The 15842-nt window shown below is 49.1% G+C and overlaps 1 protein-coding gene across 1 annotated transcript; it reads right to left on the bottom strand.

Moving 5' to 3' along the window:
- Nucleotides 1–227: 227 nt before the first annotated feature.
- On the bottom strand, nucleotides 228–15560 carry LOC146179621 (neuroglian-like). Its single transcript, XM_084580225.1, has 4 exons — nucleotides 15441–15560; nucleotides 5511–5754; nucleotides 3623–4914; nucleotides 228–494 (listed from the first exon to the last, which is right to left on the bottom strand). Exons 1-4 carry the CDS (start codon nucleotides 15558–15560, stop codon nucleotides 261–263), a joined length of 1890 nt encoding a protein of 629 aa, XP_084436351.1. The 3' UTR covers nucleotides 228–260.
- Nucleotides 15561–15842: the final 282 nt, after the last annotated feature.

The following is a 15842-nucleotide window of genomic DNA, read 5'->3' as shown; positions in this document are numbered from 1 at the left end:
TGCTGCTCCGTAATGCTGCGGTCAGCATCAATTGAAACATGAACGCGACAGCAGAGACGTGAAAACAGAATTAAAAACAAAAAAGGTAGGCGCTGAAGAGAAGTGACGCGGGGATGTCTTAACGCTTCCAAAGAGCGGTCATCGAAACCAGCTCCGAATTTTCGCACTGAGCCTTCCTGAGATCAAATCCTTTTTGATTTGTTGTTGTCATTTAATATTTATCAGGTTCCAGTCTGTTTCGATAATGGGTGCGGTCGAGTTCACTGGCGAATTCCTCCTGTATGGACCTCCTCAATACGCGACGCGCTTTCGAATGTGCCGTCGACGGCGAGGACCCGTAACTCGTAGAGGGAGTCTGCTTCCAGTCCCGTGAGCAGGGCGTTCTCCTCTCTCATGTCCAAGTCGATTCTGTGCCACGTCTCGTCGCCCTTGCGACGGTACTGGACGTAGTAGTCGCTGCCCAGATGGCCACTTGTCGAAGGCACCCATGTCACCTGCGAGTCCAAGTGCACGAATCTCATCGCTGCATGCTTTTAAAGGCCCACTGTCCACCCTCCCGTCGAAAATATTTCCTTCCCCGGTGACTGTGAGACTTCGCCCCTAGAACGCAAGGCCGCATAATGTTTTTGAAAAGATTAACGAATAACGCAGTTACAGCCACCGCAATCACCCGATTCTGTCATGCCTCTCTCCTTCCGTTCCCTCGCAAATGTTTTTCACTCTCCTGCCCGAGGTCGTCTAGCCTCCACAATACAAATTCCCTTCCTCCTCCGCGTTTGGCGGGAGGTGGGGCGTGGCTCTCCGCGAGCGCAAAAAAAAAAAAAAAAAAAAAAAAACGGTCGAGGGAGCGCGCGCCGCTGGATTCAGTCTGGCTGTGGCGAGGGAAAAGAACGCTGCGAGCGGTAGACACCCATCCTTCTCCCGTCAGTCAGCGAGACGGACCAATGGACATCGTTCGCGGTACGTACGTCATTACTGGGGCCCGTCGGGCCAGCGCAGGAAACGGGGAAGCTGGCTTCCCAAAGGAGAGCATGAGAGAGCTTTGAATTGTATTTTCGATGCTTTGCGGCGCGCGTGCCACTGTAGCATTTTGCACAGACTATCTCCGGTACCTGATCGAAACACTGGGCTCCTTTGCTTAAAAGGGCCTTCCCTGGACAGTGGCCCTTTAAGCGCTCTACTATATGACCTGCATCTTTCCAACTTGGCATTCAATAGTATTCATAGCAGGGCAAATAGATGTTTGCCTCCGTTCAATTGGAATCAATCCTACCTATTTGGCTGACAGATCACGTATTCTGTTGTCGCAGCATGAAGACACGAGGGAAGAAAAAAGGAAGGCGAAAAACAAAAATAAAAAATTGAGAGTCTTAGATGTCTTTTAAGGGGAAAGCGGCGAAAGCTCACCCTTCCTCTCCTATCGTTTGCCTCTCATCGCTAAGCATTTTTACTCCTTTCCAGTCAGTTGCGGTCATTCTAGTCGTAATTTGACATATTGGTCGTTTCGTAGACACGATGAGTCATGCCTAGTCATTGTAGTCATTACCACTCATAGCTAAGCATTTTTACTAATTTCCAATCAGTTGCGGTCATTTCAAGTTGTTGATCATATTCTCCACCTCTTAGTCATGATAAGGCGTGACTACCCCTGCCACACGGCAAATTTAATGTCATTTCCATCGAATGACATTTGTTTGCTGCCACACGGGAAAATTTAATGTCATTCGATGAAAACGACATTAGGCACCGAATGCATTTGAGGAACTCATTCGAATGCGACAAACGAGGGCATGTCTTATCTCAACACCACAGACTCGGTGAGAATATATACCCAAAATAAACTGCAGGTATTATATTACTACTGTGCATCTACAATTTTGTAGCTAGTCATTAAATTATGTGAAACATGCCAAATAGCATCGCGAAAAAAAAACAAAACAAATTCAACCCTCGCTACCAGCCAACCAGCCACCGCACTCGGCGCGAGCGGCAATGGCCGCGGCTGCCGCAGTCCATGGGCGCCGGCACAGCGGTTTCCTTTCGCCGCCGTCAGAAAACATGTCAATTGTCAAAATCTGATGACCTTAAATAATACGCGGTTGGATAAAGGAACCTCAAAAATAACCTTTGCTGAGGATCGGTGATAAGTAACCAAAGCGTTTTTCTGCTCACAGCCCCAGCTGCGCCGGTGTGAGGCAGCTCATCCGATCTCGTGCTGTACGATCGTAGCTCCAGTGCTAATACGTCGCCGAAATTACACCTTCTGTTTACCGCCAGAAAATTTATGACACCATTGAAATTACAGTAAGCAGCTCCACGAATAGGCAACTGACTATTCCGAACGCGCTGTCCGCTGTGGCTTCGATGCAAAACCGTTTAGGCCTAGCGACGACCAGGGCGTAGCCATGGAGGAAGGGCGTAGCGCACTGCCAGAGCGCCGTCGTCCACCGCTCTCGAGGGCAGCACCGTTTCGGTAAGGTCTCGGGATCCGGTACAGCAAGCGATGCTATTTTGTTGTCTGCTTTCTTGTTGAGGCTGGGGTCCGGCATTTTGCGACGGGCATTTATGCCGAGCAAGCGATCTTGCGATGGCGAGACCCGGCGGGGCTGTGGTCCGCTACGCCGTCGGGCGATACTCGAAGATTCAATAAAAGCGTCGTTGGTCAATACACTAGCCGCTGCCTATTTTACGTGTTGCACTTGGAGCGGGCAAAATGTACGTTGTTGAAACAATTCGTCCGCTTTCCACACTCAGGCACCGATGCGCGCACGTTCCCTACCCTTTCGTAAACAAACGCAACCGGGGCAGTCGCTAACTTCGTAATGGTTAGTCGTAATCAACAGTTTGGTTACGAATCATGCAAGCCATAAATATGAGTTTAAATGCTGCTTTCGTTCACAGCTCTCATCATTCTCGCAAAGGCGCACCAACATTTGTGTATCTATCGCAATTGCCATTATTTGCAAATGACATTTGTTTTGATCGTGTAGCAGCGCGTCGAAAAAAATGGCATTAAACTGAACGAATGTCATTCGGTGGAAATGACATTAATTTTCCCGTGTGGCATGGGTAGCTAAAAGATGGCAGTTTATGAAAGCACTAAACTTTCGTTCTCATCCTCTACTTCAACCATTTAGCGCGTGTGCAAGCGTTTTCCGGAAATGTTTGTAACATCATCGCAGCATCACGTGAAGCCTGTCCCTGGCCGCGGACTGTTTCGATTTGCTGTTCTTACGGTTTTAAAGTGTTTCCTTGGGTATATAGAATTTTTTTTTCTTTTCTTTTGTGTCGGAGAGGAGGGTACGGGTCCAAGGACGCGATGTAACTGCGAACTGAAAGTGGTTGAAAATTCTCCGGAGCTCCCCTTAAGTCAACAGCCCTAAGACATTAGTTGATTTTGCAACTGCCTTTAAAGACGACTTCAGCTGCTTGGACAGATACCTTGGTTCAGTCTAACCATGGCTTAATTAGAGGCATTATAATGGTAGTGTTATGAAGTGCAACTTAGTACTAAATTTAGGATGACAAATAAGCGGTTACATGAAAATCGAATAGCGTAAAGTTTAAACCACTCGAAAGCTGATTTGGGCTAGAACATTTTGTGCCACGAGCTGCTCCTCACCTTGATGCTTGCCTTTCCGCCGCCATCCGGAGTGAGCACCCACACAAAGTCGGGTGCGTTCGGCATGTGCCCCGAGCGGTCAGCCGTCCGCAGCTCGATGAAGCTGCAGTCACCCGGGCCCACCCATGTGGCCGCTTGAACAGTGATACGGTATGAAGTGTTAGGCTTGAGGCCTGTTAGACTGGCTCTCGTCTGAAGAGGGTCGCGCACAGGAGGCAGCTGCTGCCTCTCAGGTTCCAGTTCAGTGCCTATGACTTCCTGGTAGTAGATGTTGTAACCTATGAGGACACCATTCGGTTGCAGAGGCTGCTTCCAAGCCAAGTAGAAGCCCGTCGAGCCCACTGAGATGCCTTTGAGGTCAGCGACGGGCCCAGGAGTACCCTCGGGTGTAGTGAACTCGATGGTCCCAGAAGGTGGTCCGTTGTATTTGTCGTTGAAGGCGAGGATGCGGACGACATTCCAGGAGTAAGGCTTGAAGAGGCTCACTTTCGCAGTGGTGTGGTTGGCCGGCACTGTCAGCTCTTTTAGCGACTCCTCGCCTTCGTTACGCGGCCACGTCTGGATTTTGTAGCCACGAAAGTAACCTCGGACGGACTCGTCGCTAACGGGACTCCACCGGAACTCCGCTGATGTGGAATTAAATATTTGAAGGAGCAAAAAGTTTTTCGGTTCCGCGAGGGGCACGTCCTCTCCGGAGTAGCCGACAACTTCGGCGGGGAGTGTCTTTGCCTGTCCCCTGCGGTTATGTGCCTCCACTCTTATCTTATACGGAGTGAACACGGGTTGTTTATACACAACGTGCCTGTTCTGCATCCAGTCCTTCACGATGTGAGAGCTCCATGATTTATCTAGAGGGTTAAGACGCTTCCAGTGCACCTTATAAAAGAGGCCCGGGGCATTGTGGTCGATCAAGGACATAGGTGTCCAACCAATGACCAGGTTGTCGGGGCGGTCTCCTCTACCGAAGACACCTTCCGGATTCTTATAGGGTACATCTTCCGGCGTCGCGCACATCGCAGACGACGGGTGAGAGGGCGGCGAGGGACCTATCTTGTTATGGGCCATGACTTGAAACGTGTAATTCGTCCATGGGCTGAGCGACAGCTTCACTTCTGTATCTGTCGCAGGAATGTTCCTGACGGCGTTCTTCCACGTGTCGGGATTGAAGGAAGTGTTGAACTGGACAGCATAGGAGAGTACGGGTGCCCTGTTATCGTCTCCGGGCATCCACTGTAAAAGCGCACTGTCCCGCTCGCATACAACGCGTAGCACTTTAGGTGGGTTAGGAACATCTGCACAAAGGGAGAGAAAAAAAGCGTCCTATGGGAAAAACTAAATGATAACGGTATACGACGCTGTAGAAAGAAGCATTGGATATAAGCCAGATGAGAGCAACGATGTGTCGGCAGTTTGCCTACTCCGGGTGCGTTAAATTCAGTTATTGTTGCTTATGTCGCTCCACTCCTTTACGTGTTAAGAAATATGCAGTTAGAGCTAATGTATTACGATTGAGCTCATTATGTCTTTTCCTTCAGTGCACGCTCGCAATGGCGGCGAGATAGAGATGGCATTAACTTGAGGGGCGAGGACACAAGGGCGGTGTATTATTTCGCTTATATCCTCCTGTGCGTTGCAAACTGCCTGAAGAAATCCCACGCTTGTGCAAAGGCCAGAACGTGTTTTCATGCTCACTATAAACATCGCGGCCTCATTTCGACAGCTGAAACTAAATATAAGCTACATGATAGCATTTTCGTTTATAAAATATTTACCGAGTGCAAGTGAACTTTGCACGGTGTGTACGTATGTGTTAGGAATCATTACAGAAAAGCTAGCTGGGGAAAATGTGTGTTTGTACGTTTAAATGTGCGCACACAAGTCCGCAAACCTTGGACGATTAGATTGGCGTTCGCGCGGTCGTTATTCCCTGAGGCGTTTGCCACACACGTGTAGACGCCCGAGTCGAGGACCGTTGTGTGGTTGACAGCGAGAGTGCTATCGTTCAGCAGCACCAAGCGAGGGTGTTCCTCGAAGTCCACGGGTTCGCCGTTGAAGAGCCATTGGAAGTCCTGTCCCAGTATAGGGTCCACCACGGCGTTGCATCGGAATACTGCTGTCGTGCCGGCAGCAACCTGCGCAATCAACCAGCACAAGTAGGAGATAGTAGCGACAGTCAGAGCTAGTTTTGCCGGGGTCATCATTGTAGTCGGTCTCAGTAACCAGGCCAGTCAGTAATGGCGTTCAGTTCAGTTCAGTCGTGTCCGACTCTTCGTGACCCTATGGACCATATCACGCTACGCTTTCCGGTCTCTCACTATCTTTCTAACCTCACATAACTTCATCTGCAGCGCCTCGAGGATGCCATCTAACTATCGCGTTCGCTGCCTACCCCTTCTCCGGTGACCCTCAACCTTTCCCAACATCAGATGACCAAAGTAGCTGAGCTTTAACTGTAATGGCGTTAGCTTCCATCATATCATATAAGTACTCTGTTCAGCCAAGAATTACCATCCACCGTGAAATAATATGTGAAATTATCAAATCTTTGTGGGCACTAAGCTGCTCACATTGCTTATAGGAACGACTTTCCCTAGATAATCAATCCTGTGATTGCCGCGGACTCATCATATATCCCCAAATTACTTTTCACTGCTCTCAGAATTTCAGTTATAGGTTTATTCATTGATTCCTACATTTGCCAGCCTCTAGATGAACAGATGAGGATATCTTGGTATTTTGAAGCGCTCATGCTTACTTCAAAGCAAACAATACACCTAGATTTTCCGGGACGTTACAAGTCCCGCCAGAATACGTAGATGCATCCATATCGAAATCACTTTTTTGCATCGATTTTGCATGCCTGGCTTCAGATTTCACTGCGCGGTTTCTCGCCAACGGTGTACACCTCCAGTTATTCGCGGTGCAGAACACCCGTCAGCCGCAGAGATGAGCACAAATATATTTTGCTCTCATGGTAACACCATGGCCGAAGTGCACATGGGGAAGCCCAAATTTACACTTTTCTGACGACATCAATATAAATCCTAATGCCATGGATCACGTGTCAGGTTTAGAAATTGGTGCAGTCATATTCGTTGTCGCTGAATTATACGCTGCAGGAAAGATTTCCCTCAGGCTAAATCATTAGCGCACGGATTAGGAATTGATGCCCGATGCATATCCTAGGCAACGTTTGGGGCTAGTCGAATACAAGATAAGGTAGATTAAAAGGTAGGAAAATGAGATAAGGAACCAAGCGTATTCTACTCCGCAGCGTTGCTAAGAGGTCGTTCATTAAATAACCTAACGAGGAGGAGGAGGATGGGAAAAACTTTATAGTGTAATGAAAATGCAGTCAGACACTTCCAGGAGGGCCTCTTAGTCCAGAAGCCCTCTGGCCATTCCCTCTAGCTTGGCCCATTCTACCAGTCGTAGCCGATCGGCGGAGAGACGGAGACATAAGCATAGATGCAAGAAACGAGATGAGGATTGGAAGCAAATGCGAGGTGTAGTTTCCCTATTGTCACCCATTCTCATTTAGTCACACTAAGCATGCAATTGTATAAATTAAGCGGTGTGTTATCTCTCCTCTCCTCTGGTCCCGTTTTCGTGCCTATTTAATAACGAAAATCGATCGAGTCGAAATTCAGGCGCTGATATGCCAACTGAAACTACCTATCATTGAACTGCATCTTTGGGTGCATACGAGAGTGCACTTAAAGAAGGCGCCACTGCCGTCTACCAAGGATGCATTGTTGGCAGACCATATGATGCGACCATATTGCAGTGCTTTTTAAAGTTTTGTTTCTCGAAAATGAAGACCAAACCTTGAGGAGAGGCGGGGATCTAAATGCACTTGGATTAGAAGGTAGTGTGGCTGGCTACGTGCAGGCTCACGTTCGGGTAATGACAAATTGTAATCCTGCGGCCACATCACTGACCAACAGCAAAGTCTTTCACCTCTGATCGAACCTAGGTGTCTGATTAGAACAGTGATCGCAACACTGTGCAACGGAGAGCGTCATTCCGTTTGATTAGTTGCAATTTACATAGTGCTAACTTACATAAGATAAGAATGCATTATACGCATATAAGATAAGGATGCATTGTGCGCATGTTAGGAGGTACATGCGAATGGGTATACAGTCGAGTGTCTCAAAGTCAAACGACAGTCACGGGATTCTCGGTAAAATAACGCTGAACAAGCAAGCAAACAAACAGCAATACAGAAAAGTACTTAAGTAGTAAAATAGTGATTATATCGTTACGCCCTTAGCGTCGCGACGGAGACGTTCTAGCCGGTTCAGTACGCTAGGTACACACGGCTAGCGGGAACGACACAAGTGCCACAAGACAAAGGTCGAACGGGCGCGCACACTTCTTCTTCCTCTTCCTTCTTTCTTCCTCCGTGCTCTGTTTGAGAACAAGTCCGTAACACTTCCCCCGTCGCAGGCGAAACCCTCCGGGCGAGTCAATCGTCAGCACGAGGATGACAGGGTTTCAGACGCGCGACGTGGGCAAGCTCAGTTCGTGAAGAACGTCGGCCACTTTTGGTAAGGCGCGCAATCCGATAGGTGAGGTCACTAAAAGCCTCGAGGATAACATAGGGACCGATATAGTGCGCGAGCAGTTTCTGACTTAAGCCACGCTTCCTTAGTGGACGCCAAAGCCAGACCATATCTCCAGGTAGGTAGGTGACGTGGCGATGGTGGTCGTCGTAGCGGAATTTCGAGCGCCTTTGTGAGGCGAGAGTTCTCAAGCGGGCTATGCGGCGGGCTTCTTCAGCCCGGCACAGGATCTCAGCAATCTCAGGTTCGTCGTCTGTGGAGAACGGGAGGATGGTGTCGAGGATGTGTCGAGGAGACCGGGCATAGAGGAGAAAGAATAGACTGTAACTTGTTGTTTCCTGTTGGGCGGTGTTGTATGCGTATGTTATAAATGGTAGCACAGTGTCCCGGTCCTTGTGGTCGGCGGCGACGTACATTGAAAGCATGTTGGTGAGTGTCCGGTTGGTTCGCTCGGTCAACCCATTTGTTTGCGGATGATACGGGGTAGAATGTCGGAAATGCGTTTGGCACAAACGAAGGAGTTCTTCGACAACATCAGCGGTGAACTGACGCCCTCGGTCGCTGATCAACACTCGGGGAGGCCCAAGGCGCAGTATAACAAAGTGCAGCAGGAAGAGGGAGACTTGGTGTGCAGTAGCCGATGGAAGGGCTGCCGTCTCACAGTAACGAGTGTGGTAATCAGTGCAGATGACGATCCAGCGCTTGCAAGAATGAGACTTGGGAAAGGGTCCCAAGAGGTCTACCCCGACTTTCTCAAAAGGAGATCTTGGAGGCGTCACCGGATGACGAAGACCAGGAAGAGTGCCGGCGGGGCGTTTGTGACTCGCACACTGAGCACAGCTAGCCACATACTTCTCAGTGGTTTCACGCATCCGGGGCCAGTAGAAACGTTCTTGGATGCGATAGAGCGTCCGCGCAGATCCCAGGTGTCCCGAAGTGGGGTCGTCGTGCATAACGCGCAAAACAGAGGAGCGTAGGCTGACGGGCACCACCAGAAGGTAGCGGAGGCCAGTGGGAGAATAGTCCTTTTTGTACAAAAGACCACTCCGTATACAATAGGGACTAGACACTGTAGGGTCCCTTGCAGCGGTAAAGAATGGTTGGAGATTCTCATCTTTCCTCTGCTCAGTGCGGAACGTACGGGTATCGGGGAATGGAGGTACAACCGCAGCGATGTAATAATCAAAATTGTCGGCGTCACATTCCGTTGTGGGAAGCGGTAAACGTGAGAGACAGTCCGCGTCAGCGTGCCGGCGTCCACTCTTGTACGAAACTGTATAATCAAACTCTTGTAAACGGATTGCCCACCGTGCAAGACGGCCAGATGGGTCACGGAGGTTTATCAGCCAGCACAGGGAATGATGATCAGTGACCACTGTGAAGGGCCGCCCGTATAGATAACAGCGAAACCGCTGAACGGCGAAAACTACCGCGAGGCATTCTTGCTCAGTGATTGTGTAATTGCGTTCAGGTTTGCTTAAGGAACGACTGGCGTAAGCAACAACATGTTCCTTGTCGCCGTAACGCTGAATCAGCACAGCACCAATGCCAACACCACTGGCGTCCGTGTGCAGTTCCGTTGGAGCAGAAGGGTTGAAATGCCGGAGAATCGGATGTGACGTTAGTAAAAACTTGAGCTGGGAAAAAGAAGAGTCACAATCTGATGTCCACTCGAAGGGAGCGTCTTTGTGGAGAAGGCACGTAAGCATGTCAGCAAAACGGGGAATGAAGCGGCGGAAATATGAGCACAGTCCTAGGAAACTTCGGAGTTCCTTCACGTTCTGAGGTGTTGGAAACGATGCAACGACCGCGGTCTTTTGAAGGGCCGGTCTGACGCCTTCACGATCGACGAGGTGTCCTAGTACCAAAATCTGACGCTCACCGAAGCGACACTTCTTCGAATTAAGTACTAGACCGGCGTTTTTGAAGCAGTCAAGCACGAGAGCGAGGCGTTTGTTTTGCTCTTCGAATGTCCGGCCAAAAATGGCGACATCATCGAGGTAGCACATATATATTTGCCGTTTTAGTCCCCGTAGGATAGCGTCCATAAATCTCTCGAAAGTTGCAGGAGCATTGCAGAGCCCGAAAGGCATTACATTAAATTCAAACAGGCCATCGGGTGTGATAAATGCCGTTTTTTCCTTGTCGTCAGGGTGCATAGGGATCTGCCAATATCCCGATCGCAGATCGACGGATGAAAAATATGATGCCGAGAACAGACAATCTATGGCGTCATCGATCCGCGGAAGGGGATACACATACTTCTTTGTTGCAGCATTCAGACGGCGATAGTCGACGCAAAAGCGCCATGTACCATCTTTCTTCTTCACCAGAATTACAGGGGCGGCCCAGGGACTGCATGACTCTTGAATAACACCCTTTCCCAGCATATCCCGAACCTGCTCACTGATGACCTGGCGTTCTGTTGGTGACACTCTGTACGGCTTCTGTCGAATTGGGTGTGAGTAGCCTGTGTCAATGCGATGCCGGGTACGTGTCACGGGAATGCACCGTGAGCCGCTAGGCTCGGAAAAATCAAATATGGAAGAATACTTGACCAGTAAGGCCTCCAAAGCGTCACGCTGGTCCCTGGTTAGAGAGCGGCTGATCATCCGATGTAGTTGCGAGTCAGGGGCTGGAGCGGCAGCACTTTCGCCAGGTGCATCAGTAACCAAAGCCACCGACGGGGCGTCGTCTTGGCTACAGGTCGCAATCTTCATATTCACAGGCAAAACTACTGGTTGCGAAGAACAATTAATGGCCCACAGCCGTGAGCAGCCCTTGACCACCGACAGTAGGCAGTGAGGAACCAGAATGTATTTCTTTGCACAGTTAGAATGAAGCGGTGCCACTGTAGTGTCGAAGGTGTCGGAAGCACGGCTGGGGCACAAAACTGGGACGCACACCACAGACAAGGCTGGCACATTGGTATCCTCTGTTACACAGAACACATCCTCACGGACGTGTGGCTTCTCTAAGAGTCCAGAAGGGAGGGAACCATCAACGCAGAGTTCCCCAGAGCGGCAGTCGACCGTAGCGCCACACATTCTCAAAAAGTCAATACCTAGAATTATGTCACGCGTGCATCGCGAAAGCACTGCAAACTCCGCTGCGAATACCGTTCCACCTAGGGACACCGAAGCACTACACATTCCCAGGGGACACAACACCTCACCACCCGCGCCATGAAAATTCACATTTCTGTCCCAAACAAACATAACTTTGCGTCCTAACCGCTTCTTAAACGATAAACTCATTATTGAAATGGTTGCCCCGGTATCCACTAAAGCCATTGTCGCCACACCATCCACAAGCACATAGACCGTGTTCTTTAACATAACAACAGATGGAGGAATTTTTTCAGGCAGCGCACAGTCTCCAGCGGCCTGACCTCCAGCGGCCGCGCTGACTAGTTCTCCGGCAAAGGCGATGCCGACCGCCGTCGCGGCCGTGGTGACGGAAAGCGGCGCGCAGAAGAGGCAGGTGGTGGTGAGACACTTCGTTCGGAAGCAGGAGAGTGGTTGCGCGGTCCATTGGTCTGGGGATATTCATACGAAGATGGGGGCCATTGGCAATTAGAATCGTAGAAACGGTTACGTGGCGGAGCATTTTGGACGGGCCGATCGTAACGGCTGAGTGGGCGGCTGCGGCAGTATCGAGCTATGTGCCCCTCAATGCCGCAGCGTCGGCACACGGGGGCTGTGCGACGAAAAACTTGTTCCCTGGAGGGCTCCGAGGAGACAGGGTGCATTGGTTACGAAACTCATCTTCAGGTCTTTGGGTTGGACGCCGGAAATAGCGAGCAGGTGGTGGTTGAGGATGATACTCATAGTGCTGATCATAGTGCGACAAGAAGTTAGTCGGGCACGAGTCGTAGCGAGGCGGGTGACCAGGGCTATCGAACCTTCGCGTCAGGCTGTTGTAGCAAGCGTCCGCGTGTGCCGTATTGATAGATTTTCACGACGGGCATCGAAGGGAGCAAGGAGGGAGGCCCTCGAGAGCCGACAACGTCAGAGGGCAAAGATGATGGAGACCGTACAGGGGGCTCAAACCGCTGCAGTTCCTCGCGAACTATTTGCCGGATCGTCGACGACAAGTCCATGAAGTTATCTTCAATGCTCGCCACAGATGGAACTTTGGCGAGCCGCCCAAATTTTGGCGTTATGCGACGAGTCTTCAATGTCTCGAATGTGCGAACATGCCGAATTACATCACAGACGGCGTTCAGGTCACCTTTGGCAATTAGAAAATTATAAACATCATCTGCGATGCCCTTCAGAAGATGTCCTACTTTATCTTCCTCGGTCATATTAGCGCTTGCAGTTTTGCATAGCTTCAGGACCTCCTCTATGTAAGTTGTGCATGTTTCCCCAGATAGCTGAGCTCTGTGCGTAAGCGTGTGTTCCGCTCGCTTCCTTCGTGCAAGACAGTCGCCGAAGCACTGCCGCAATTCAGTAACGAAACGGTCCCAGGTGGTAAGAGAGTCTTCGTGGTTTTCGAACCAAACAAGAGCGGTATGAGTTAGGAAGAAAACCACGTTTGCGAGCTTAGCGGCGGCGTCCCATCGATTGTAGCGGCTCACCCGTTGGTAGTGGGTCAACCACTCGTCAACGTCCTCGCCTGCCGCTCCCGCGAAAGTCCGGGGCTCCCGATAGTGATGCGAACTGTTCGCTGCGCCCGCAGGCCGGTCTTCAGCCTGGATCACTGCGTCACCACGGGATGCTTGCGGGTCATCGGCCGATTGCATGGCGCTGGTTTGCGGTTCGAGGCCCGCAAGGCGACGACTCCGGCGAGGCTCCAGTTGTGTCGGTGCTGTCTGTAGAGCCAGGGATCGTTACCCCGCACCTCCACCACAATGTTACGCCCTTAGCGTCGCGACGGAGACGTTCTAGCCGGTTCAGTACGCTAGGTACACACGGCTAGCGGGAACGACACAAGTGCCACAAGACAAAGGTCGAACGGGCGCGCACACTTCTTCTTCGTCTTCCTTCTTTCTTCCTCCGTGCTCTGTTTGAGAACAAGTCCGTAACAATATTGATAAAAATACATTGTATGTAATGGTAATGGAATATTGGGTTATCATTGGAAAGCCAATTAAACCATCAGAGCAAAAACACTTTGGTATATGTAACGTTGTACAGTTTAGAAAACAAAAGTAAACACAATGAAGTCATCAATAAACCTCTCGAATTTAAATAGCATTAGTTAATTCCACAACCAATAACACTTCTTTAACCTGTAGCAGCCCCTTCAGATACACTTAATAAGTAAATCAGAACTAATGCAAACTGAATTGCTACCTGATTCTACACAAATATTTTCAAGAACGCCTCTAGAATATAACACGAATGGACACTCACCCAATTTAGGCTGCGCGAAACACACACACACACACACACACACACACACACACACACACACACACACACACACACACACACACACACACACACACACACACACACACACACACACACACACACACACACACACACACACACACACACACACACACACACACACACACACACACACACACACACACACACACACACACACACACACACACACACACACACACACACACACACACACACACACACACACACACACACACACACACACACACACACACACACACACACACACACACACACACACACACACACACACACACACACACACACACACACACACACACACACACACACACACACACACACACACACACACACACACACACACACACACACACACACACACACACACACACACACACACACACACACACACACACACACACACACACACACACACACACACACACACACACACACACACACACACACACACACACACACACACACACACACACACACACACACACACACACACACACACACACACACACACACACACACACACTGTTTTTGTGTAATTTAATGTTTCCATAGGCATCATCATGCACCCTCGCATTCTCCGCCGCCCATATCAAGCCTGCTCATGGCATTTTTCCGAGCCTCGACCACAGCTTAAAGGTTCAGTCCGTATGCTCTCACACTATAACTTCATTCAATATTCAACATTGGAGCCAATTTCCCAATAAAATTCTATGCATAAATGTTACGATGAATTTGTTCGCAAATGGATGTGGCCGCATTGATCCTTTCTTTATTAATTGTGCTTTTAAGTTCATGGCTTGAACATCTTCTCTCCTTTGTCATGTTAGCGGAGATGTTTAGGCTACGTGAATAAGTCGATGTAGTTTCCAAGACGTATCATCAGGAATCAAAGCCAATGGTTCTGTTGTTAGCCGATTTCTGAACATTGTGGCATCAGCTAGTTAAGAGATCGCCAAATTTGCTTTTCTCATGTCCTGGAAACTTTTGTTCCCAGTAACTGGAGACAAAATTTTCCATTGGCTATTGGCTGCGATTTCTAATGATTCGTCCTGGAACCTTTTGTTTCCCGTGGTACTTTCATTTTAATGCTACTGCTGAATTATTCTTTGATGGGGCTCATTATAGCGAAAATGTTTAAATATGAGACATATAATGATTTTAGGAAGCTTACAACTTTATGAAACCCTAAGCGCTATCCTCTATTATTGATTTCATATATTGGAGTTGCTTGCCACTTTTAACTTTATGCAACATGTAGCACTAAAAAGGTGACTTGCCCAGAAATCCCGGACAACTGTAATTGTTTTCTTGAAATTGATTAGAACATATTTTTTTAAATGTGGGATTCTGCTACACCAATCATTATATCCGCAGAATCTCCTCGAGAGGCTTGCTGTTTCTTGCCATTAACGTTTTGGCTTCTGTCAGAAGCATTCCCCACTTATTGCTTACTTATATCCTAAGCACAGGGTCCTATACGTACTCAGGGCAGGAAAGGAAAAACATTAAAAGCAGGATCTTGCTGCGCATTGCAGGACTGGACACTTCTTATCCATATTTTCATAATAGGATGTCCATTTATTCCAGACTTGCTTCACAAATAAAATTGTTTAAGAATGCTGTACTGGTTTGAAATTATTTTTTTTTTCGCGAACTGCAGCTCTTGTCAGCCTTTTTCTGCAGTACCTTTGCTGCCGACTTCTTGGTAGGATGATAAGTAACTTATGGGAGAAACGAATGAATAAATTCGTGATGAAACTGAACTTTGGATGGAATTTTGTGCGCTGCAACAGCGGGTAGCGGCTAGGAGCGAGACTACAAAGATAGGAAAATGTTCATCTCAATCACCTCGATGTCCGGAGGAAGCTGAATGATTCGAGTCTTCACTGATAGTAGCTCACTGGCAGTGACCGCCGTTGTTGCAGCAAGCACCAGGAGTGCCAACTTGTCTGCTGGGGCAAGCTCCATTCCTGCGTGTTGCAATGTCTTCCGTTTCCAATTTCGCATCGAAAGATGGGCATCTCCCGTAAAGTCGCGGCCTGCGAATATGCTATGCAAATGGCTTGGGCCGGGCAGCAGGGAAGGATTCGGATGTCCGCGCCAAAAAATCAATGCCAATGTTACAAATATCAATGAATAAACTCAACGAAATTATCTAAGCTGGCTTTCCAGCCGCGGCATGCATCGTTAATTCCAATGGCATATTCCATCCGCCGGTCAGGAGCAAGGTTTCTTGCTCCATGAGGCGTA

Source organism: Amblyomma maculatum, chromosome 9 (assembly GCF_055883805.1).
Source record: "Amblyomma maculatum isolate TAMU_Amacu chromosome 9, ASM5588380v1, whole genome shotgun sequence".
In the NCBI taxonomy this organism is placed as follows: Eukaryota; Metazoa; Arthropoda; class Arachnida; order Ixodida; family Ixodidae; genus Amblyomma; species Amblyomma maculatum.
This window is presented reverse-complemented; position numbering and strand designations above follow the sequence as displayed.

Coding starts and splice junctions, on each gene's coding strand:
- LOC146179621 (XM_084580225.1), bottom strand. CDS start 15,560: ATGGAGCTTGCCCCAGCAGACAAGTTGGCACTCCTGGTGCTTGCTGCA. Junction 4,915..5,510: donor CGCCAATCTAATCGTCCAAG/GTTTGCGGACTT, acceptor CCCTTTGTGCAG/ATGTTCCTAACCCACCTAAA. Junction 495..3,622: donor GCGGAAAGGCAAGCATCAAG/GTGAGGAGCAGC, acceptor TTGGACTCGCAG/GTGACATGGGTGCCTTCGAC.